Below are 26,122 nucleotides of genomic sequence, written 5' to 3'. Positions count from 1 at the left end.
GGAAAAAGCCAAGTCCCCTATTTGAAAGTAGTCAGGCAAGAGGAATCCTCTCTTACTGGAAGGAAAATAAACCCTTTTGTTTCATTCAGGCCTTCAACTGATTGGATGAGGCCCACCCACACTGGAGGGCGTCAAATCTGCTTTGATCTGCTTTATTCAGTCTACCAACTTAAATGTTAATTAATCTCATCTAAAAACACCCTCATAGAAACACCCAGAATGTTTGACCAAATTATCTGGGCATCCCCGTGGCCCAGTAAAGTAACACTTAAAATTAACCATCACAGTCCTCCTCACATCTCACTTATTCCTTGTGTGTTTCATTTCCTTCTTCCTTATTAGAATAGTAAGAACACATCCTTTTGATATTCTTTTATTGAGGATCTGTTAAAGATGAAGTCAGGTTTTCAAGTAAACCTGTCTTTTAAGATCTGAAAACATCTTTCATATGATCCCATTTTTGAATGACAGTTTAATTAGTAAAAATTTCTAGATAGTTACTTTTCTCTCAGCACTTTGAAGATATTATTCCATGGTCTTCTGCTTCTTATGTTGAGGAGCTAAAAAAATTTTTAATTGTATAGGTTCTCAACTGTTATTGTGTCTACTTTTTACTTTCAAATCTAGTATCTTTAAAAAATAAAATAAATGTGTTTCTTATTTTTCTTCTAATTGGCAAGTTTTACTTTGGTTATATTTACTCTAAAGAAACAAATTTTTACAACAAGTCATAAGAAGAAGGCAACAACGAGCTATCTTCTGTACACCTAGAGTGCTGGATATATCAATCAACATTGCAAGAAGGGTCATACATAGTTGAACTGTCAGCAAGTTTAATTGTCAATAGCTATCCATTATCGTTTGTCTTCTATACTTAGTTACTGTATATCTCAAATGGATTTTGATTATTTTTCACATCCTCACAACTTAAATATATCTGCTGGATGTTCTCCATGACATAATAAAAAGCATCTTAGGAGTAATTTTAAATGATGGCTAATACAAATCACTTTACCTGCAAAGTTATATTCAAAAATAATTTCTATTACAACTGATACAACAAATACTTCATGGAAGAGAGATGCTACAAATCGAAATAACTAAAAATTGCGGGTAGATCTTCACACAGATGTGGTACTACAGTATAAAAGACATGTAAACTATTTAATCTACGTCACTCCCCATTTCACAGAAGCATTATAGTATTGAGCACAAGTCTTTTCAAGGCTCTCTTTTTTTACTCCTATCCATCACACTTTCCTCTTACCTCGCTGCCTACTCTTTCTCATTTTTCCACTGCTAGTCTCTTAGCTGGAGGTGTTTCACCAAGAATCAGCCCTAGGCCCTCTTTTCTCAGCGGGCAATATCATCCACTTCCATGGCTTCAACCATCACGTGTACACGGATACCGTCCAAATCTAACCTCTCTCTTATGCTTTATTCTGTCATTTTGAATGGCTTGCTAGACATTTCTCCATGAATACTGAGTATCTCAAACTCATTATCTTCCCCCCTCAAATGTGATCTTCCCAGGAATTCCTAACAGCATCATCATTTAGCTAAACACACAGGCTGAAATCCCCGTTGACAAACAAGGAAATGGCAATTAAGAGACAAAATGAAATGGAGTGTTAAGTTTTCTTGGCTGCCACCAAAAAGCCCACCAAGGCTGAGCAAAGCCACTGACTATACCTCAACACTGCTGAGGCACAGAGAGATGGAAGAACACCATCAAGGGCTGGGGAGTATCCGAAGGCATTATTTCCCCCTCAGCTTTACTGAGATATAGTAAGTAAAATCTATATATATTTAAAGTGTACAACATGATGATCTGATATACCTATACACTGAGAAATAATTACCACAATCAAGCTAATTCATATATCCATCACCTCATATAGTTACTTTTAATTTTTTTGTGTTTGGTGAAAACACTTAAGATCTACTTTTCAGCAAATATCAAGTATTCACCATAGTATTATTAGGTATGGTCACCATGCTGTGCATAAGATCCCCAGAACTTATTCATCTTATAACTGAAAGCTAGCAACACTGGAAAGCATTATTAATCCTTGGGCAGAAAAGTAAAGAATGTGGGAGCACCCCTTTTTTGCTTTATTTATTGCTTCTTTCTTCTGGTACAATACTTCTAGTATTGTGCCATCAGACACAATGGCAATGTTAACAAAGACTGGACTATCTGGAAGATAATTTCAAACTTAGGAATGATGGATTCAACAATGCATTAAAAGGAACACATGTCATGATCAAGTGGGATTTATTCCAGGGATACAATAATGGTTCCACCTCCACAACTCAGTGTGATGCCCCACATTAATGAAATGGAGGATCATATAATCATCTCAATAGATGCAGAATAAGCATTTGACAAAATTCAACATTTATGATAAAAAGTCTCAACAAAATTGGTATAGAGGGAATGTACTTCAACATAATGAAGGCCATATATGACAAGCCCATAGCTACTATCATATTCAACAACGAAAAGCCTAAAGCTTTTCCCTTAAGATCAGAAATAAGATGGGGATGTCCACTCTCACTGCTTTTATTCACAATATAGTACTAGGGCTCCCAGCCAGAGCAACTACACAAGAAAAAAATAAGAGGCATCCAAATCTGAAAGCCAGAAGTAATATGGTCTCATGACATTATATATAGAAAACCCTGGAGAGTCCACCAAAAAATTATTACAACTAATGCACAAATTCAGTAAAGTCACAGTATACAAAATCAACGCAGATAAATCTGTGGTGTTTCTATACACTAATAATGAATTATTAGAAAGAGAAATTAAGAAAACAATACCATTCACAATTGCATCAAAAAGAATGAAATACCTAAGAATAAATTTAACCAAGGAGGTGAAAGACCCATATGCTGGAAATTAATAAGACATGGATAAAAGAAACTAAAGAAGAAACAAATAAATGGAAAGATAGTCTGAGTGGAAGAATACCATTAAAATGTCCATAGTAACCAAAGCAATCTACAGATTCAGTGCAATCTCCATCAAAATTCTAAGGGCATTTTTCACAAAAATAGAATTAACCCTAAAATTTGCATGGAACCATAAAAGGCCATGAATAGCCAAAGCAATCTTGAGAAAGACAAATAAAGCTGTAAGTATGATGCTTCCTAATTTCAAACTATATTATAAAGTTGTACTAATAAAAACTGCATAGTATTGGCATAAAAGTAGACACACAGATCAACAGAAACGAGTAGAGAGCCCGGAAATCCACACATACATGGTCAATTAATTTACAACAAAGGAGCCTATAATGTTCAACAGGGGAGGGCCAGTGTCTTCGATAAACAGTGCTGGGAAAACTGGATAGTGACTTGCGAAAGAATGAAACTGGACTCTATCTTATACCAAACACAAAAAGCAACTCAAAATGGATTGAAGATTGGAACATACGACCTGAAACCATAAAACTAGAACAAAACACAGGCAGTAATTTCCTTGATATCAGTTTGGCAATGAGTTTTTGGATCTGACAACAAAAGTAAAGGCGACAAAAGCAAACATACACAAGTGGGACTACATCCAACTAAAAAGCTGCTGCACAGCTAGGAACATCATCAACAAAATGAAAAAGCAACCTTTCGAATGGGAGAAAATATCTGATAAGGGGCTAATATGCAAGATATATAAAGAACTCCTATAGCAAAAACATTTCATCTTAGGGTCCTTGTTTTATGCAAGTTTCATCCATACAGTTCCCCACCATTCCTTACATTTGACAGGTGTTAGTTGTGTGATTCTGTTAACCTTGGAATAAATGGTATGTGAGTTAAAAGAAATGACTCATCCCTATAGAAAAAAAATAAATGATGGACTATAACAGCTAACTGCTGAGGAAGGAGGTAGGAAACACGAAAAAAAATCATACAGTCCCTATGGAGGACAATCAGAGAAAAAAAGAACAAAAGCCTATGGTGGGAGACTACTCACATGAGAAAACAAATGGGAACAGGAGATTTAAAGTTTTCATAATCTGAGATGTCCATAAATAAATACAAGTAATAAGAAAAATCTTTAAAGTTCACCTTAAATAACAACTAATCAATGAGCCTTGTTGAAGTGGGTCCTGAGACTGGCCCATAACAATAGAAAAGTATATTTTACTAAGGAACTATTTATTATTCAGAGGGGGAAAAAAAGGAGAAGAAGATTATTTTATATCAAGATAACAGATGTCCTATAGGGAAATCCAACTGAAGAGAACTCAAGAATGTGTCTAAGAGACAGGAAAGAAACTCTGATGGGGGCAATATACCTACATCAACTGGCCAAACGGGTGCCAACGACCCAAAGAACTGCAGAGATCTTGTTCCGCTAAAATTAGTATCTGACAAGTTCATGATCTGCCTTAGCATTCATTCCATCTCCAACACGATAATGGCTAGGGAGAACCAGGGGAAACTGCTACCCAGAACCTAACACACACCCATTATGTGAAGGGACTAGTAATTAGGAAGAAAGCAACCCATTATCACAGAGTTTGTAAAACCCAGGGCAAAGATAGCTGGGTAATTACAAATCATCCTGATGAGAAAGAAAATGAAGACACCAGCAAGAATGCACAAGATAAAGTTTAAGAAAGGCTCACACAAGGGCTGTAAAGGCAAATGTAGGATGACAGTACAGACTCAGAAAATTATCTTCAAAAATTAAAAAGTCCAGAGTTAAAGATTGCAAATAATGACAGAAACAAAAGAAGTATGTCTACTGCTCAGGGTCAACAAAATAATGGATGAAAACATTTTCAAAACCTTTTTGCTTTTGTTTCCTCTATTAAGGAGAACAACCTGAGAATAAGACCATCCCAGTAAGGCTAAAGGACATTGAAAATGGGTGCGGAGACTGTCAGAAAGCAAATATGCTGATTCTTAAGACAGGTTTCTCTGTTACATACTTCCATTTCATTTCAGTAAACCTGCTGTTTAATATATCTTGTGCATGCATGCTGGTTTCTTCAAGAAAACTTCCATCCCATTAAGATGTAATTACCCAGCTTTCTTTGCCCTAGGATTTGCAAACTTAAAAATGATATAGTTGCAGGGTGCCTGGGTGGCTCAGCTGGCTAAGCGTCCGACTCTTGATTTTGGCTCATGATCCCATGGTTCGTGGGTTCGAGCCCCATATCGGCACTGGCAGGACGAAACCTGCTTGGGATTCTCTCTCTCCCTCTCTCTCTGTCCCTCCCTCATGTGTGTACTCTTTCCCTCTCTTAAAATAAATAAACTTAAAAAAAAAGCCCACAGTAATATAGTTGCTTTCTTCCAAATTTCTGGTCACTTTGCTTTACATCAAATGCAAAGGAAATTTTCCAGCCCTGGGCATAACATTCTCCTCAGCAGTGTCAGTGGTAGCTAACCACTTAACTTATAAGATAATGGACATTTCTTTGGCTCCCTTTCTCTCCCTGTCAGTCCTATTGGCTAGTCAGTCTTCTCAGCACCTTTTGCTGAAAAGACTATTCTTTTCACCCACTGAATTGTCTTGGCATCTTTGCAAACAATCAATTGATCTCACTTCTATTCCACTAATCTGTAGGTCTATGCCAGTACTACACTGTATTGTAGTTAGGTTTTGAAATCAGGAAATGTGATCCTTTTAATCTTGTTCTTTTTCAAGACTGTGTTGACTAGTCAGGGTCCACATGAATTTTGGAATCAGCTTGTCAATCTCTGCAAAAATCCCCCTGGTATTTTCTTAGGGTTATGTTGAACCTGTAGGTCATTTGGGGAGTATTGCCATATGAACAATATTAAGTCTTTGGATCTATGAATATGGGATGTCTTTCTACTTAGATTTTTAGTTTCTTGTGACAATGTTTTATAGTTTTCAATGCCAATGCCATTTTAAATACTATTTTTTAAAAATTATTTTCTAATTGATTGTTCCTGGCATAGAGAAGCACAATTTACTTTTTTGTATGTGTACTGATCTTGTATCTACTGACCTAAGTTTACTTAAATTAACAAAAGAAAATCATCCTGTTATAGGGAATAAGAAATTAAGCTTTACGATGTTTCCTTATGGATTAACACTGGCTGCTTTTCTCAATCCATGTCCAGATGCTGTGTGTCTCCTATGGTACCGAAGGTGTCCTGAGTAGGATCCCACAAATGAAAACAGGATAGCCGTGACTCCCCTCACATGTGTGTTTGCTTTCACAGTATTGTCAAATAGCTGCATTATGTGGATTTACAGATGAGACCATCTACTTTTAAATAAATCATCCCTCATCAAATAACACAAATGCCTTAAAAAAAAAAAACTGCAAAGTAAGCCAATGGGCAGAACTGACATTTCTACTGGTGTACAAGCTTTTTTTAGCCACACTGAAAGGGCAAAAAAAAAAAAAAAAAAAAAAAAAAAAAAAAAAAAGAAAAAAAAAAGCCACCCCCCAAAAAACCCAAAACACACACACCAAAAAACACCCCCCCCAACTCCAAAACCCAACTAATCAGATTTGTAAGAGAAAGCCAAAAAGTTAGAAATTAACCTGAAGACTATTAGAAATACAGATTTATTACAGCGGGTGGCCTAATGAAGGCCAAGTGCTGGGCCTTAAGATAGTATGCCAAAGAACATCAAGAATGTGGTACAACATTCATAAGTATAAAACATATATTGGGGGTACCTGTATATGCACAACCAAGAAAGTCTGTCTCCCATACTATAGGGAACAGGTTAGAGCAGGTAATTGTGCACACAGGGAAGCATGTTAGGAAGCCATAGTCTAGATGAGAAACTAGAATAGGTTACAGTTGATGTGGGGAGACATGGACACATTTTAGAGATGTCTAAGAATCTGGATCAACAAGAGTTGGTAAGTAATTAGGTATGGTGGCTGGGGGTCTAAAGAAGATGTCTGAGTTTCTGGCATAACACTGGGTAGAAGGTGGTGCTGTTGACTCAAACAGCAAACGTCGGAGGAGGAACAGATTTTTGGAGAAAGCATGATGAATTGTCTTAGGCAAACGGGGCCTGAAAGAAAACTGAGCAGGAGGTAGTAATTCCCTTCCTAAGCACACCCAGTAAAATGCTACATGTGTAACCAGACTTGTAGGAGGTGTTTATGTCAGCAGTAATTGTAACAGCCACAAAGCAGGCAACCTGGTGTCCATCAACAGAATGGATAAACCATGATATATTCATGTACTGGGTCAGTGACAAAACTGCTACACAGAGCAACATGAGTTCACCTCACAAATCAGTGATGTGAGCAAAAGAAACTAGTCACAAGAATATACAAGGAGAGGGGCGCCTGGGTGGCTCAGTCAGTTAAATGTCCGACTTTGGCTCAGGTCATGATCTCGTGGTTTGTGGGTTCGAGCCCCGCATTGGTCTCTGTGCTGACAGCTCAGAGCCTGCGGCCTGCTTCAGATTCTGTCTCCAGTTCTCTCTGCCCCTCCTCTGCTACTGTTCTGTCTCTAAAATAAATAAACATTAAAAAACAATTTTTTTAAGAATACACAAAAATTGTACCATGATCTAGGTACACAAAGTTAAACAGGCATAATCTGTGGTGTTCAAAATCTGGGGAGGGAGGGAGGAGGTGAGTGACTGAAAGGGGGCTTCTGGAGAACTCTGTGAAGCTGGTTATACTCACTTTCTTGACGAGGTTTGGGGTTATATCAGTGTGTGCACTACGGTAATTCACCAAGCTGCAGACTTACGATTGCGTATTTTTCTGTGTGTGTTACAGCGAAAATGTTAATTCAAAAAAATCTGGTTATCTCACTCCTCAGGTTAAGACCCTTTAACAGAATTCTGACTCATGCTACAACATGGATGGACCTTGAGGACATCATGCTAAGTGAAACAAGTCAGTCGCAAAATGAAATACTGTATGGTTCCACTTCTTTGAGATTCCTAGAGCAGTCGAATTCAGAGACAGAAAGTAGAAGGGTGGTTGCCAGGGACTGGTGGAGGGGGAAAACAGGGAGTTACAGCACTGCAAAACAAAGAGTTCTGGAGATCTGGTTGTACAACAACGTGAGTGCATGTAACTGTACACTTAAAAATGGTTAAGATGGTAACTTTTGTATTCTATGTGTTTTACCATAACTAAACATTAAACAAACCAGGAAACCCTTCAAAAGTTTTATTCTTCTTGAGACACGGTCAAAAATCCTAACACAGCTTAGTAAGTACTGACACGCTTTTTCACCTCTGCTGTGTACCACTCTCCCCCTTATCCTCCAAAATTCCTCCATTCATTTCCTCCAGCACATTAAGGGTTTTTTTGTACCGTTTAGTCTTCATATAGGCTTCCCTGGCCTGGAATGGTCTTCCTTTCTCTGCCCATCTTAATATCTGCTCATGCTTTAATCTCAGCATTAATATTTCTTCAGAGTATCCTAGACCAGGTCAGCTCTCTCGTTTATGCCCTCTTGACATCCTGGTACTTTCCCCAAGAATTACTAAATTTATTTAAGCCTTTATTTATTTGAGAGAGAGAGAGAGAGAGAGAGACAGAGAGAGAGAGACAGAGAGAGAGAGAGAGAGAATATGAATGAGTGGGGGAGGGGCAGAGAGAGGGAGTCATAGAATCTGAAGCAGGCTCCAGGCTCTGAGCTGTCAGCACAGAGCCTGACGTGGGGCTCAACCCCATGAACTGTGAGATCATGACCTGAGCCAAAGCCAGATGCTTAACCGAGAGCAACCCAGGCACCCCTCCCCAAGAATTATTAACAATTACTTGGGTTATTATCTGTTTAGTGTCTGTTTGCACCACCAGACAATATACACCAGACAATACATATGCAATATACAGGTGCTGACTTACCTTGCCTCCCCCACCAGACGGCATGCAGGAACTTCCTGTCCTGTCTGCCACACAGTAGGTATTTAATAATTATTTGCTGAGTAAGTATGGAAGCAGCTGTCCCACCTGAGTTTAGGGTTTCTGATCGAGATGAATCGCAGTTTGGTGACACACAAATGAGAAAGAGCATCACTGACGGTGGTCATCGAGGAATCACAGAACGATATTAGAAAAGTAACCTGTGTAAATAGCACTCCAATGTTTACAAAGTGATGAAGATGCACTGTGCAAGTTATGGACGTGTTAGGAAACTGCTGACCCTTGGCAAAATTTCAGAAGTTATTATTAAAGGAATAACGTAGATACTGAGAAGAGAAAGCTGTAATAATGGGGTGCTGGCACACGCTGGTTATGTATGGGAGGCAGAATGATGCTCCCCACCCCCCCGCATGTCCCCATCCTAATCCCTGGGACCTGTGAATTCGTTAGGTTACACAGCAAGAGGGAATTCAGGTTGCTCTTCAGCTGACTTTAGAATAAAGATTACCCTGGACTGTGAGGGTGGGCCTAAGGTAATCAGAGGGGTTTTAGGTGTGGAAGAGAGAGGCAGGAAGTCAAATAGAGAGCACTTTGCAGATGCTTCACTACAGGTTTTGAAGACAGAGGAAGGCCAAGAATGTAGGCAGCCTCCAGAAGCTGGGAAAGTGAAGAAAATGGATTCTCCCATAGAACCACCGGAAGGAATGCAGGATTGCCAATGCCTTGATTGTAGCCCAGTGAGATCCATTTTGGGCTTTGCACTTCCAGAACTGTAAGACAATAAATCTGTGTTTTTTTAAGCCATCTAGTTTGTGGTAACTGGTTACAGTGGCAACGGAAAACTAACACACTATGGCTAAGCCATGGAAGATTCACTTCTTTTCCTTCCTTGCCATAGCTCCTGACCTAGCAAATCAGGAAGAGAGTAAATAAGATGTCTTTGTTTTTTCCACCAAAACACTTGATTACATCATTTAAGATATCATAACACTAAAAAATATGCACCAAAGGCAAAGTCAACGAAGTGAATTAGAAAACTCTGTGGAGTGCCCACACCCCCAAAGTGCTGATTAATGGAACGATGCCATCTTAGAAGATTCTGAGCAACACACTACAAGGGTCTGTTCATTAACATTCTTCAATACTTTTATCAATAACTTAGAGCAGGGATTCTTAACTCTGGGATTATGGACCACCTGGGACTGCAAAAAGTATCTGAACCTTCTAAACCTTACTGAAAATTTTGTTATTACCTACATAATTTATTTATTTTTTTTATTTATTTTTATTTTTTGGCAGAAAGCTCTATGGCCTTCATTAAAGTCTTAAAGGGGATCCATAAGTCCAGAAGGTTACGACCTGACTTAAATGAAGATACAGAAGGTATGCTCATCACATTCACTGGTGACACAAAGCTGCCGGAAAGAGTAAAGACTGCGGTGACAAATCAGGATTCCAAAAACATCTTGAAAGGTTGAATGAACAGGCTACATCCAGTGAAGATAAAATCACACAGCTTAGGGCAGCCTCTGGAAAAGACTCAGAAGGTTTAATCAACAGTAAGCTCAGTATGAGTCAGTAATTAGGGCTACCAAAATAACTTATATGACTCTCGGCAGGTGTCCAGCATGATGGAAAAAAAAACACTTCTACTCTCTTCTGCTTTGGTGAAACCAAATGCATTAGTGTGTTCAGTTTTGGGTTTCTTCTGTATTCATTTCCTAAGCCTGCCATAACAAATGACCACAAACTTGGGTGACTTAAGACAACAGAAAATGTACTGTCCCACAGTTCTGGAGGCTGGAAGTTGAAATCAAGGTGTCTTGGTTCCTTCCATAGGCTCCAAAAGGAAAACAGTCCCATGGCTCTCTCCTAGCTTCTGGGGCCCAGAAAACCTTGGTGTTCCCTGGCTGTGGCAGTGTAACCCTGATCTCTGTTTCCCTCTATCTTCCTGTGGCTCTTTTCACTGTGTGCCTGAGTCCTCTCTTCTCCTTATAAGGACACCCACATTGGATTTAGGGCCCATCCTAAACTACTATGATCTTATCTTGATCCTCAACTACTTATATTTGTCAAGATCCTATTTCCAAATAAGGTCACACTCAGATTCCAGGTGGACATGAACTTTTATGGGACATTATTCAACCCACTGCATCCTTTAAGTGGAATACTAACAGACAAATACACTCTGAAGTTTACAATACCATATTCTTTTTTATTTTTTTTTTAACATTTATTTTTGAGAGACAGAGAGAGACAAAACATGAGCAGGGGAGGGCAAGAGAGAGAGGGAGACACAGAATCCGGGCTCCAAGCTGTCAGCACAGAGCCTAATGCAGGGCTCCAACTCACAAACCGTGAGTTCATGATCTGAGCCGAAGTTGGACACTTAACCGACTGAGCCACCCAGGCACCCCTACGATACCATATTCTTAAGAGCAATCAAAAGAAACAGAGATATAAAACCAAAAGGTTAGAGGGCTTGAGTCAAACAAGGAAATTAACTATTGCCTACAAATATCTGAACCAAGTTTTTTCCCCAGATGAAAAACTTTCTAACACTGCTTTCCAGAGATGAATGTGATAGATTTCTGTCATTCATTTGTTCAAGCTTAAGCTGTACAATCATCGGATAGGAATGCTGAGGCTTCGGATGGGTGGCTGACTTGAGAATCAATGATGATCAAGCTATACAGCTTCAGCATGGTAAGCAGGGGTGAGATAAGTGGCTGGAGCCACTGGAGGAGACCACAGGGAGGGAGCTCAGATTTCCATTCTGAGGATAATGAGAAGACCCGGAAGGGGGTTAAGCAAGGAGTGTTACGATTTCCTGTAGAAGCTTCAAGATTATCCTGGCTACTGTAGGGACAAAAGACTGATGGAAGTTAAGAGAAAAGCAGAGACCAAGACAGGGTAAGAGGGGAGAGCTGCCCATACTGAGAAGGCAGGAGTGAAAATGACAAGTCACACAGAGATATGTATATCCTGCAGGTAAACTGTGGAGGGAAGATCAGATGTGGAATGTGAGGAGAAGAAGCAAGGATGACCCTAAATGTGGACGGTGATGTCATTTGTTGAGATGGGGAGGATCAGGGAGCAGCGGTAGCAGGCTGGAAGGCAAAAAAAAAAAAAAGTATCAAAGGCTCCATCTGAGGTTTCTAAATCTGGAGATGTCCTCGAGACATTTAGGTTGAAGATACCATGCAGACAGAGTTGAATGTGTGACTCTAGGCTCACAAGGGAAGACTAGGCTGAAAGTAGAGGAAGACACAACAGCAGGCATTGGAGAAAAAGAAAACTGTTGCCTTAAGAGTTGTCCCACTTCTTTAGGAGTATTTTGGGGGTGCACCTGGCTGCTGGCTCAGTCAGAAGAGCATGTGACGCTTGATCTTGGGGTCACAGGTTTGAGCCCCATGCTGGGTGCAGAGATTACTTAATAAATAAAAAACTTAAAAAAATATTTTTGTATTACTGAGCATAGTTAAGTGCCCATTTGTTTCTGCTTAAAAGTTATGTTCTCAAACCCTGGTCAGCTGTGTTGTTCAGATTTTCTCCAGCCACATTCAACTGCATGGTGACAGGAAGCACAGAGATGGATGGTAGTGGTTCACCCTGGATTGACATTTTGCCAAGTGAGTGTGATACAGAACAGAGGAAAAAGGGATGATTAATGTGAAGAATCATGGACTCTACATCAAATAAGGAGAGAAGTGAGAAGCCAGAGGGGGCTGAAAGAGCTTCCTCTATCCAAAATCAGCCAAAGGACAGGGTCATGCTATGCTGAATTCAATTAATGCTGAGGCCTTATCACAACTGACTGAGGAGGAAGGTAGTTGCCAGAAGAAAGGGAAACACTATGAGCCAACACAGTAGCTACTATCATAAATTAGTTTAGGGTCTATAGACTTAGATCTGTTTATAAAATAAAAGCAGTTAATTCAATGGTAGCGTTTCCTGATTTCGTGGTCCATCAGTGGCTACTAAGCAGGAACTCTCTGGAGACAGCGCTTAGTTTCTAAAGAACCCTACATTTTATAGCAAGTCACTATAGTTGGAGAAGACCTCAGATGCTGGGAAAGCAGGGAGCTTCTGCAGAAAAGAGAAAGGGGTGGGCACAGAATTCATTTGCAGTGTGGATGGGGGAATGAATGGGAAGCTTACTGTACACACACAGAAAAGACAAACTTCACCCAATGGCTTACAGTGAAGTATACCTGTCCCATTCACTCCATTGTCCTAGGTCCCCCAAAGCAACCCAGTTTTTAGTTCTTCTAGTGGTCACCTTCTACAGTTCCACAAAGGCTCATCGCCATTGTTTCCTGGTTTGTCAATGTAAGACATTATCTGCAGATTTATGAGGCTACAAATCAAGATTCTGCTCATTTAGGCTTCTCCATTTTCCCTCTTCCCTGATTTCATTGTTTCATTATTTTCCTCTGTGGTTCAACCTTCCCAGTGTCTGCAACTACAGCCGACCTCCTGAATGCTCACCCAGTGAGATGAAGTCACTGGCCCTTACCAGCTCCTGACATGTCTTTTCTCTCTTCCATTTCTCTACCTTTGTCATCTATTTATAGTTACAGATGCTTAAGGTCGAAATGTTTGCTTTCTCTTTCTTCTGCAACCAATAGGGCCTTCCACACTTTAACTACAGATTGATCTTAAACACTGAAAACCAACAAAACCACTAAAGCACTAATATCATCATTATAAAAATGTTACAGAACGGCCTGTGTTTGGATTCCACTTCCCTTTCTAGGATCTGCTAACTGCTCACAACTGTGTCACATTTTAGTTGTTTCACAATTGGACCAACTGTCCCTGGTCTTGGAGTTCCTCTTCTCTTACTAGGGAAAAACATGTCCTTTTAATTTTATGTCTAGTATCTTCCAGTTTCCTGCTCTGACCATGGCTTGGAATTCACTCCATTTTTTTTTTTTTTTTTAAGCTTTGGGAATAAACAAACACCCAACCTGTACACACTTACTTGTTCCCTTCGGGAAGTATGACTTTTCCCCTATGAAGGTTGTGTACTGAAAATTAACCATTTCAAAAAAAAAAAAAAAAAAAGAGAGAGAGAAAATGAAAAATGTCCCCCAATGATCCAATCAATAGAACACAATCATTTTTATTTTTGCACATTACTCTGAGTCTTAATCCACTGTAAACAAATTTAACACAGTCACAGTTCAATCACTATATGTTTATTTTTGTAGGATATACCTTGCTTTCACAATCCCCTTTAATGGCTGTGTAACTTTCCACTGAGTGGATGTATCATAATTTATTAAACCCACTCGGGAAGCAGTACAAAAAAGTGGTTAAAGTATGGATGCTGCAGTCAGACAGACCTCCAACACATCCCAGCTCTGCTGAATCCCGACGGCTCTACAGCTGGTAGGTTACCTCTCCTGCTTTCATTCACCCAACGCTAATAACCAGTGCCACCCTACTATGTTCCAGGTGCCACGCCAAGCACTGTGTACACACGAGTAGACACAGCAACAGCATCCCCGCCCTCATAAACAAACAAACCAGATATATAATTTCCAATCGTATAGAGGGCTCTCAAGAAAAAAGACACTAAGTGAGAGACTGGAGAAGCCTGAATTCACATCCACAAAATGAGGACACAGTACCACTTAGGGCTGTTATTAAATGGCAGCCCATGTATAGTACAGTACTTGGCACCCTTCTCAGCCCACAATACGTGAAACAATATGTGTTAAGTACCTCACTGCCTGGGGTAAACCAAGAGCACCAAAGCAGGAAACACTCTCTCAGTGTGTTCTTCTTTCCTTCATCAACAGAAATCCTACACTTTCTCAAGTCTGAGTTCATGGCTAGACATCTGATGTGGGTCTTTTCTATATCCATTTCCCTCCTCAGCATGTTATTTTCTTTTACCTCCTTAAACAAGCTATCTCTACAATAGCTGTTTTAACACCCTTATCTGCAACTCTAGCATTTGTTCCATTTCTGGGCCTGTTGCTACTGCCTATTTTTGCCTGGTTATGGGTAATAGTTTCCTGTTTCTTAGCATGCCCAGTAATTTCTGACTGGATGTTGGTCTTAGATTTTATGTTTTTGGGATCCAGATGTCACTGCATCCCTTTCAATATTGTCGAGTTTTGTTCTGGACCAGTTGCTTGGAATCAGTCTGATCCTTTTCAAGTTCGCTCCTAAGCTTTGTTAAGTGGAGTCCAGAACAGGCTTTTATTTAGGGCTGATTTGGCCTCGCGTGCATTAGGCAGTCTCCCTACACTGATCAGTAAGAGTATGAACTATTCCAAGCCCTGTGGGAACTCCAAGAATTCCCCCTGCTAATTTCTGACAGTTCTTCATAAAATGTGCACATCAGTACCCTGGCCAAAGACCCGTGGGGACCCCTCACGGCTCTCCAGAGTTCATTCCCTGCGTGACTCCCTCCTCTCTCGTATTTTACCTCCTTGCATATTCAAGTCCGTTCAAACTGCCTTGGCCTCCTAGAGCTCTGAACTCTGTTTCGGCAACACCAGTTTCCCTCTGGATTCCCCTTCCTTGCACTGCAACATGGCAACTCTCCAGGCCGTAAGTAAGCTGGGGCAGTCATACAGCTTCACTGTTTATTTCCTTTCTCTCAGGGATCACTGTCCTGTACTCTTTGTTGACCTATTTCTAAAACTGCTGTTTCATAACTTTGTCATGTTTTCTAGTCATTTAAGGTGGGGAAGTGAACTGGTCCCTTTTACTCAATTATGGCTAGAAACAGAACTAACCAAGCTTGACTTCGAATTTCCACATTTTCAATGAAACTCTTCTAGACTACAAGTCCAAGTCATTTTCCACTTTTCTGGTCTTCATGCCATTCACGACGCAGCACGCTAACAGAGGCCCTACAGTATACTCTGTCCATCAAGCCCCCCCCCCCACCCCTGCCCCCAACACCTTCCTACAAAGCCTGCCATCAGTTTCACTACCAGACCCAACACCGCTAGACTGAATGCAATCACAGATTCCAGTGGCTTGCTAGTGCCAGGCACAGTCCTAGGTGCTAGACTGAAACAAGGAAGACATTGTCCCTAACTGCCAGGAGCTCACAGTTTGTGGCAATGTAGAAATCAAACTCTCAGCCATAAATCCATAACACAGTTTTCAACGGGGAAAAACTAAGGTAGAAATGAACTTTTAGCACAAAGATCGTCAAACATTTTCTTAAAGCGCCAGAGAGTAAGTAGCCTAGGCTTGCAGGCCACATAGACTCCTCTGTCACAACCACTCAGTTCAAAAGCAGCCAAAGACATGTGAACAAACGGTTATAGCTGTATTCCATAACTGTGTAAAGTAACAGGTGGCTGGCCCCCTGGGTGTAGTCTGCAGACCCCTGCTTTAGAACAACATCCACCAAAACAGCCTGCACCATCTTCTACAATGGTATGTTCTGTTTGTGCCATCCAGACAAGGCCCTCCTAGGCGGGCAGTGCATACAGCGCTTTCTGCACAAACTATAGCACTTGTACAACTCAAGCACAGAGTAGGTACTTACTATTTTTTTTTTTTTTACTTATGCTGCTTTGCATTTGAAGAGCTCCCTTTGTTTTACTTAAAACTGCTTCCAACAGTAAACGAAGCTGCATTTGCAACAATTCATAGAAAATAATAAATGTCTAGTGCATAATATAAGGATGATAAAACAAGCAAATGTTGATGGTCCTGAAAAACAGTTTCATTTTGCAAGTAAGTCAAGACTACCATATACTTAAATACTCAAAAGAATCTGCTCTGGGGACTACCCATTCATCCCACAGATGGCCTAAAACACTACTAGACTTCTCTCTTGAAAAATATCTAAAGAGAGAGTTCACAAGCACATAAAAAAGAATGGCCTCAAAAGAACTTTCAATTGTGGTCAAAATTCAAGTCTATCTAGAAAAGACAAAGATTTGATACACTGCACATCTTTTTAAAATTGATCAATCAAAAAGATCTTACAAAATAAATCTTACAAAATAAATGCTAAGTATTTCAATTTGTTTTCACTGCTGCACAATATGTGTGTGCATATATGTACACACAATGGATAAACATACGGTGATGTGACTGGTTTGAAAAGACGAACACTCTCTTTAATAGGTATATTCTGGCAGGTTTGTTCAAAAAGATCTGTCCTTGGGTGCCTGGACGACTCTGTCAGTTGAGTGTCTGACTTGATTTCGGCTCAGGTCAAGATCCCAGGATTGTGGGATGGAGGGAGCCCTGCATCGGGCTCTGTGCTGAGAGCATGGAGCCAGCTCGGGATAGTCTCAGTTTTTCTCTCTTTCTCTGCCTCTGCCCCTCCCCTGCTCATGCACATTCTCTAAAAATAAAAAAATAAGATTTGTCCTACCACTTTATAGTCACACTTCAATCAAGGTGGAGGAAACTTAGAAGTCATTTAATCTAACCTTCCTTCAAATGAAGGATTTTTCTTTTATAAATGTTCCAACAGTGCTCTGTGGTTTGTCCATCTTTTTTTTTTTTTAATGTTTATTTATTTTTGAGACAGAGAGAGACAGAGCATGAACAGGGGAGGAGCAGAGAGAGGGAGACACAGAATCTGAAACAGGCTCCAGGCTCTGAGCTGTCAGCACAGAGCCCGACACAGGGCTCGAACTCACGGACTGCGAGATCATGACCCGAGCCGAAATCGGACGCTTAACCGACCAAGCCACCCAGGTGCCCCGGTTTGTCCATCTTTTAAAACTCACATTCAGAATCAAACATAAACGAGAGGTGTACCTGGCCTCATGAAGCAGGACCAGTGCTGCCCAGGAACCAGACACCCAAATTCAAGACGACTAGAGAGGGTCTGTCCTGCAACAGGCAGCTAAGCTTTATCTCCCTTCAACTCCTTTTAATGCAGGTGGTTTTTTTTTTACACCCCAATTCGGGGCTACGTATTTATTCCTATTCACTTTTTTTCTTAGTCTCAACCCACCATTCCACACACTGAGATCCTAGGGATTCAGCAGGTCAAAGAGATCATTTAAATATGCCATGTCTTTACCAAAATCACTGGCACAGCAATCAAAGATCTTCACAATGTGAAGAACAGCAGAAGGAAAAACTGAAGGCAGCAAATATGAACACAACCCTTATGGGAAGCTTTGCCATTAAGAGAAATAGAGGATGGGATGGTAGCAGAAGAGTATTTGGTGGGAAGGTCAAATTTTTTTTTAAAAATATTCAAATATTTATATGCCAATGGATCATCCAAAAGTGAAGGAAAAATACAGTGTGTGAAACCATTTTCTCAATTGTAAAATTCAATATAAATATATTGTATATATCTCCTTTATCTGCTTGCTTAGTTATTTATGTTAAGATCTGGTTTTTAGAACCTCCAGCTCCTTTTGAATTCTCTTTCCTTTCAGAGTCCCTGTTCCCAGAATCATACCTACTATTTCTCTGAATATTTTGAAATCTCTATTAGTAGTCCTTGCCTTTGCCATTATGAATTCTAACATTACATGATGGCTTTCATCCAAGGTCTTTTTTCCACATCAATATCCTTTACTCTTTATCAGAATTTAAAAAACCATGTTCAGGTTTAATGGATTCATCCAAAAGAACCACTTTCTTAAACCTAAAAACCTAAGTTTTTCTTGTTTTTTTTTTTTTTTTTGTATCCATACGGTCAGCAAGATGCCCCCCTTCCCCACAAAAGTTGATCATTTGGTAAAACTGTTAAGGCTATAACATCCAATCCTCAAAATTTCTATGCAAAGCAAAAAGTGGCTGATACCAGATTCTTCCCACCAGCACATCTGCATATACAATGACATCATCAACACTGGTCCTTCTCCTGCCCAACCCCCACTCCGGGCTCAGACAAAAAGTTAGTGTGCACAAACACAGAGCACATTTACAATGTCTGCTCCCCAGTAGGTACTAGCTAGTTTACATTTGTTTCTAGTTCTAAGCTCACCCTTTGAGTAAGCAACTGTAATCTGCAAATAAATACAAGATATGTTCCTTCAAAGGCCCATTCCTAAAAATGAATTATCAGTAAACATATGAAATCTGTTAACACCAAACAAATGAATCTCCATTCTATTCAATCTGCATTCTATTTAGTGACAAAGAATACGTTTTCAAAGTACAACACTTATTGTTTTATAAAGTTTAACACTTTCTAAAAATGTACTTTTAAAACACCAAAGAATCTAAAGAAAAAGCTGTCTATTTGCCCTTTAAAGGTGTAGAATAAATAAATTTCATTCAGTTATTCATACATGTCTAATTGATAGTAGCACTACAAAATAAGAAAGGTTTCTAATATTTCACAAACCAAGTCAGAGATTTAAAATGAGTCATCATGTTAAGCTCTAGGAAAATGTGAAATTAGTTTGTCTTTATATTCATTACTACCAAACACTTATCCTCAAAAATGCACCTTTGTTAATATCACATCTAGGGGTGCCTGGTTGGCTTAGTTGGTAGATTATGCAACTCTTGATCCCAGGGTTGTGAGTTCAAGCCCCACACTGGGTGTAGAGCCTGCTCAAAAAAAAAAAAAAAAAAAAAAAGATAAAAAAAATTTTCACATCTATTAGGCCCAGCTACTTCTGCCAGGAATTCCCGTCTCGTAACATTTTTTGCTTTGTAATTTGAACATTACTTTGTTTACTGTCAACACACAGGAAGTCCTCAATAAACACGCTAAGATTCTCTTCAATTCAAAATTATAAGAGCATAAAAGGTCATAAGAACTGTAATATTTTTTATTAAAATATAAAATTTTGAAATTCACTAAATCAAGAATAGCCACTTTTTTTTTTAACTGAGGTATAATGGATGTAACGCAAGTAATCGTAACAGACTTATACCACCATTGTTGTTTTTAAGATACATTCCCAAGTTCCTGCTGCAAAAGTAGGAAAATGTCCTGGATTTCATGATTTACAGGTATACGGATGTATAAAGGCCCTAACTAGCACTTCAGGAAGAAGAGGAATTTTCATCTGTTTTGTTCACTGCTGTTGCCCCACCACCTCTGCAGTGGTACACAGGATTTCAATTAGTATTTGCTGAACTGAAAGCACCTCTGTGTGCAGACCCCTCAGTAGGAAGTCAGACTCAAACCACCTGTAGGACCTCACCACTCACACCATGAGAAAACATGCAGCAATCTCATGTTGTGCAAATAGAAAATGAGCTCCTAGAGAATGGAGAATAGGAAGAGAAGACAGACACTGAAGGGAACCGACCCCAGATTCAGCGTTCACACACTGCCCTGACGTGTTCACATTGAGGGGTGTCTAAAACCTCACCAATTTAGACATTCATTCAGGTTGACAAGTCTCGTTTTAAGAATGCAGGGGCCATTCATACCTGTCAACAATCTTACGAGGTAAATATGTCATCATTCCATTTTGTGGAGGACACTGAGGTTATGTGGCCAATTTACTTTCCCAGGGTTACGCAATGCTCTCCTGGTGTCACATAGCATATGCACAGCACAACTCAGAACCTTTACTTGTACAGTGATGCTACCTCCCCAGGGATAAGGAAACAGGACTAACCTTCCTCTACACATCAGTTGCATGTTAGTTCCCAATACTCTTCTGTTCAAACACCTACAAGAGTTCTCAAAGACCGGGCTTTTGTTTGGGGATGACAAGCAAGCAACAAGTAGTTTTACAACATGAGACCCTTTGGAGGCAAGAATTTAAAGTGAGTATCGTGGATTTGCGGTGCCCGAGGGAACCAAGCCCTAAAGACAAACCAAGTATTTCAAAACCCTGCACGGGGCCAACTCTTGCTCCAGAACAGCTTGCCTCTCTCTCTTCCTCTTCCTCCCCTTCCACGTGACCCTCACGGTTCTCCGCACCAGAAAATAGGCTACCATTGTTAGTGCCATAGTTTGGCAACATTATGTGATCCAACTACAGTGACTGGCACAGAACAGGCACACAAATATTTACTAAATGAACCAAAGACCAAAGTTGTTTCTGCCCGCAAGCTAGGACCCTAACTGCCATTTTTAACAAAGTGGAGATGAGAATGCACTTTAAGCACCTGACCGTTGGTGTAAAAATGAACTTTTACGAGGCACTTCTAAATTGGGGGCAAACTAGAGTGAAAGACCCACGTGATTCTTTTTCCTCAGTACACAGACAGCTTAGCACTTTAGCACACACAGATCTCAGAAGAGGCATGATGTTTTAATATTTTAGAGTATAAAAACAAACATCATTACCTTATTTAGACTGCCTTGTTTAGGTCATCTTAACATGAATAGCAGCTTAAAAAAAATCCACTCTCAGCATTCTCAGGATGAGTGCGGGGGTGGAGAAGATAGCAGACATTTTCCAAAAAGTTCGCAGTGGGCAAAAAAACAAAAAACAAACCCCCCAAAAAAATATCAAAAGGAAAAAAAGGTTCCTTTAAAACATGACCAGTAATTTATACAAATATACATTTTTATACAAATAACTAAACGGAGCCAGTGTTTGTAGGAAAGCATGAGCATACGCCAAATGGCTTCAAAGACAATTCTTGAAAATTTTATCTATTTCCCCCTCGTCAGCACCCATGCCCTGAAAACTTGGCTACTAGTTCCAATTGGTATCAGATTCTTCATAATGTGAGATTTTCAGGCGTCAAATTACAGTAAAAACTACTGGGGCAGAACAGGAGCCAAAAGCAACAGGGAAGATGCCCATTTTCCTCTACCAACCTCCTCCCACTTGCCACTTAAGAAAAACGGCACGTTTTTACGTTAGAAAAGGGCCTTCATCCTTCGAGATCTAATTCAGCGTTAAGTCTGGGATTTCGGGAACAAACCTGCCGATTCCGAAATGCAGGTTAAGACCTCCACCATGAATTAGTTTTGCGCTCTTCCACCACCTCCTTTGTCTGAACTGTCCCTGCAAACTCGCAGACCCATGCCCTCCTGTAAACAAGCTACCTAAACGAAAAGGAACGTTTTCTAAGTCTTCCTAAGAGAAGAGGAACCCCCCCCCCCACCCCACCCCCCAAAAAAGCGTCTGGAGCCTCATTCCCACCCGTGGGCAGGCCGGGCTGCGCACGACGGAAACCTGGACCCCGGGGCCGCCGGCCGAGCGGAGCGGAGCTGCGAGTCCGGCCGGGGTGGGTGGGGGCGCTGAGCCCGCCGCCCCCGCGCCCCGGCTCCCGGGGGCCGCCGCCCGCCCCCGCGCCGGCTCCTTCTCTCCGCGCCCCGGCACTCACCTCCGTGGATGGGCAGCGGTGCCAGCACCTGGCCGCGGACCTCGGCCTTGGGCGAGTCGAGCCCGTAGCGCCCGCGGTCGATGCGGAACGTGAGCGGGGCGCCGCGGCCGGGCTCCTGCACCGTCACGTTGATGAGCGCCGTGTAGTACTCCTGGCTCGCGTTGTCCGCCCGCGCCGGCCACAGGCTGCAGGTCAGCAGAGCGAGCGCGGCGAGCCGGGCCGGGCCCGCCCGCGCCGCGCCGCTCATCGTCCCTCCGGCCGCCGCCGCCGCCGCTCGCGGACCGGGCTCCAGGGCCGGCGCGGAGAGGCGGGGCGGGCGCGGCCGGCGCTGCGGCGGGAGCGCGCGCGCGCGGCCTGCGCGGGGCCGGGCACGAGCACGGTCCTCCTCGGCGCCGCGGCCCCGCCGCTCGCCGCCCTCACGTCTGCGGCCCGCCCGCGGGGACGCGCCCATGGGCCCCTGGGCGAGGACGGCGGGTCAGGCAGCTCGCGGTGGTCTCCTCGGGGCCCCCTGAGGGCCGTGGGGACGGGCCCACTCCATCCCACGGGTCTGGTCCCGCCGACTCGGGGGCGCCTCGCTTGGCAGCGGCGGGGTTTGGGAGGCGGCTCCAAGAGGATGCGCCTGAAGCAGGGTCTGTGAAACACAAAGTCCCGCTAGCCCGGCTGCCGCCTCCGGCGCGCTCGCCGCCGCTCTGCCCAGCCCCCTCCCGGAGGGCCGAGCGGCAACGCGCAGGCCTGGGGCTCAGCCCCGCCCCCGCGCGCTTGCGTGCGATGCCCTGCTCGCTCCCGTCCGCCTGCACGAGGGCCGGCGCTTACACAGCCATGTCCGTTAGTCCCCGCGTGATGCGCACAGGGTGCGGAGCCTGGGAGCTTTATAAAGGCCTGTGGAAAAGTTTGCGACGAGAATGCAAAAAGAAAAACAGTTAAAACTTTACAATTAATTTTAAAAGTTAAATGTCTGTGAAGAGTTCAGATTTCAGCTGGTCAACTACCAGTCACATATAATTGACTCCAAGGAACGCAGGGGAGGGGACGTGCCTCTGTAATGGGACGCAGGGGGCCGCAACACCCAGAACTGTAAGAACACCTGTGGGGTTGAGAAGGCTGTCTACAGGAGATGAAACCTCCAGATTCTCTGGATAAAGAGGAGATTGTAGTGAGACCTGCCCAGCCCACAACACACACACATCTTGTCAGCTGTGTACCCTTCTAAAGCATAAACGAAAGAGTGGGATGGGTCTTCAGTCAGGTGTGGCTGAATCCAGTAGCTTATAGAATGTTAGGCAGTGTACTCATTATTGCTCCCTGATGAGGAGGAAGGATAACGTCTTTTTTTCTAATTTAAATTTTCATTAACATACAGTGCAATATTGGTTTCAGGAGTAGACTTCAGTGATTCATCGCTTACATACAATACCCAGTGTTCAGGTGCCCTCAATACCCATAGTGCATCTAGCCCATCCCCCACCCACCTCCTCTGTCAACCCTCAATTTGTTCTCTATCATTAAGAGTCTCTTGTGGTTTGTTTCCCTCTCCTCTCTTTTCCCCATGCTCATCTGTTGTGTTTCTTAAATTCCACATATGAGTGAAATCATATGGTATTTGTTTTTCTCTGATTGACTTATTTTTGCTAGTTCCATCCGTGTTGTTGCAAATGGCAAGATTTCATTGTTTTTGATGGCTGAGTAATATTCCATTACGTGTGTGTGTGTGTGTGTGTGTGTGTGTGTGTGTGTGTGTGTGTATACCGCATTTTCTTTATCCATTCATCCGTTGGTGGACATTTGGGCTCTCTTCATCATTTGTCTATTGTTGATAATGCTGCTATAAACATTGGGGTGCATATGTCCCATTGAATCTGTGTGTTTGTATCCTTTGGATCAATACATAATAGTAGGATAGCATCTTCTGACTGGCCCTGCCTGGATTCCCTGCGTCCTATAGTGGGAAGGGGTGGAGTCAGCCTTGCCCAACCAAATGTACTGAGTATCCCAGAAAGAGGCCACTTCCCAAAGGAAAACTGAGGCACTGTTTCCAGGCAAAGGGTGTGGATGCAGTGTTGGCTAAAATATCAGATGTCCTTGGGTGACTCTTAGCAATGTCCTTCACAATTTCTCCCTCTAAATCTTCCCTTCCTTCCTCACTGCAATCATCTGTCTAGTCTGTCCTGGCTATATTGAGGCTGGCTTTATTTACTTGCCTCCAGGATGTACAGCCCCTAGACCAAAATAACCAGGCCTCCTCCCTGGGCCTAGTGCTTGAAGAGGTATCTACTTTGGCCCTCCAGCAGCTGGACTCCCTTCTCAAAGAGCAAAGAGTTCTTGGGACCAAGGTACTCATGTTCAGGCACCTGAGACAGGGAGTTCCCTGCCCAGATAGCCCCAGGCCTGCTGGGGGTCTCTGGGCTCTGCTCTTACTTGGCATGCCCTGGCCTGCCTCTGCTTGCCAGGCTCATTCACTCTACTCCCTTGTCCTTACAAGGATCTTTCTTTCTTTCTTTCTTTCTCTTTAAATTTTTTTTGGTCAATATTTATTTATTTGGGGGAGAAAGAGACACAGTGTGAGCAGGGGAGGGGCAGAGAGAGAGGGAGACACAGAATCTGAAGCAGGCTCCAGACTCCAAGCTGTCTGCACAGAGCCCGATGCAGGGCTCGAACTCACAAACTGTGAGATCATGACCCGAGCTGAAGTCAGACGTTTAACCGACTGAGCCACCCAGGCTCCCCTAAAAGGGTCTTTTAAAGCATGTGGTACCCATACTTTGAATTTGTCAAGTAGAGAGTTGCTTCTAGAGAACTTACAACACTTCTCTGGCACTTTCCAATCGCCCTTTAAAATAGAGTGGGATGAGGTGGTCTCTGTGCATAGCCTCAGCAGGTATGGACATCTAGGGCATTGGTAACACCACCTTCATTTAGGAGTGTAATTGTTTTTAATTTTATGGACAGTTTCCTTTAGGAAAAGGGTCTTTTCATGTATAGTTGTGGTACAAAGCTACCTTTTTAAAATTGCAGTAAAAAAATATGAGAAACAAACAAAAAAAAACACCCCAAAATCATCTTAAACCATTTGTAAGTGTTCAGTTCAGCAGCATTTGGTACATTCACATTGTTGTGCAAGGATCACCACCATCCATCTTCTAGACTCTTTTCATCTTGTAAAACTGAATTTCTGTCCCCATTACATAATAACTTTACACTGCCCCCTCCCCCAGCCCATTGGAACCACAATTCTATTTTCTGTTTCTATAAAATTTCATTACTCCGGGCATATACATACAGACATTTATAGACCCACATACATGGAGTCACACAGTATTTGACCCTTAGGGTGTTTTGTTTTGTTTTGTTGGTATTTGACCTTTCGTGACTGGATTATTTTACTCAACATAGTGTCCTCCAGGTTCATCCATGTTGTAGCATGTGTTAGAATTTCTTTCATCTTTAAGGATGAATAATGTTCCGTTGTATGTATACATCACATTTTGTTTATCCAAGCACTGATGGACACTTGGCTTGCTTCCACCTTTGGCTACTGCAAATAATGCTGCTATGAACACGGGTGTGTAAATATCTCTTCAAGATCCTGATTTCAACTCTTTTGCATAAATACCCAGAAGTGGGATTGCTGGATCATATAACAGGTTCTATGTTTAATTTTTTGAGTAACTGCCATACCATTTTTCCGTAGTGGCTACACCATCTACAGTCTCCCCAACAATACACAAGGGCTCGCATTTCTCCACATCCACGTCAACACTTGGGACAAAACTACCTTTTAAAACATTCAGGTAAAAATAAATAAGTAAATAAATAAAACATTTAAGTGAAAAAAAAAGTGAGTGGATGAAAAGTATTAAGTAAATAAAAGCACAGGTGGTATTTGGCTATGGCAGATCTTATGAGGAGTGTGTGTTGAGGTCTGACTGAGGCCCACAGGGGTCTAGAAGGGAGATACCCATAGGCCTCCCTCCTCTGTGGGGCCCTTTCTCTGGCTCCACACATGACTCTCCCCTCCCTCTGCTCCCATCTCCCAAGAAATCCCAGGTCACCGGTAAGCCCCATCT

General features: G+C 42.0%; 1 protein-coding gene across 2 annotated transcripts in view; it reads right to left on the bottom strand.

The window, feature by feature from the left end:
• Positions 1 to 22,320, bottom strand: part of RNF130 (ring finger protein 130) — a 109,426-nt gene extending 87,106 nt beyond the window's left edge. For both annotated transcript variants that reach the window (XM_047082834.1, XM_047082842.1), the window contains exon 1: positions 22,059 to 22,320. In XM_047082834.1, coding sequence (XP_046938790.1) covers positions 22,059 to 22,305 — 247 coding nt within the window. In that variant the 5' untranslated portion in view covers positions 22,306 to 22,320. The remainder of the gene's footprint in view (positions 1 to 22,058) is intronic.
• Between the last annotated feature and the right edge of the window lie 3,802 nt (positions 22,321 to 26,122).

Source organism: Lynx rufus, unplaced genomic scaffold (genome assembly GCF_022079265.1).
Source record: "Lynx rufus isolate CCGP_SWC_20201006 ecotype Redwood Valley unplaced genomic scaffold, mLynRuf1.p SCAF_1, whole genome shotgun sequence".
Taxonomy (NCBI): domain Eukaryota; kingdom Metazoa; phylum Chordata; class Mammalia; order Carnivora; family Felidae; genus Lynx; species Lynx rufus.
Note: the sequence above shows the minus strand (reverse complement) of the source record. Positions and strands in the feature narration are given on the sequence as shown.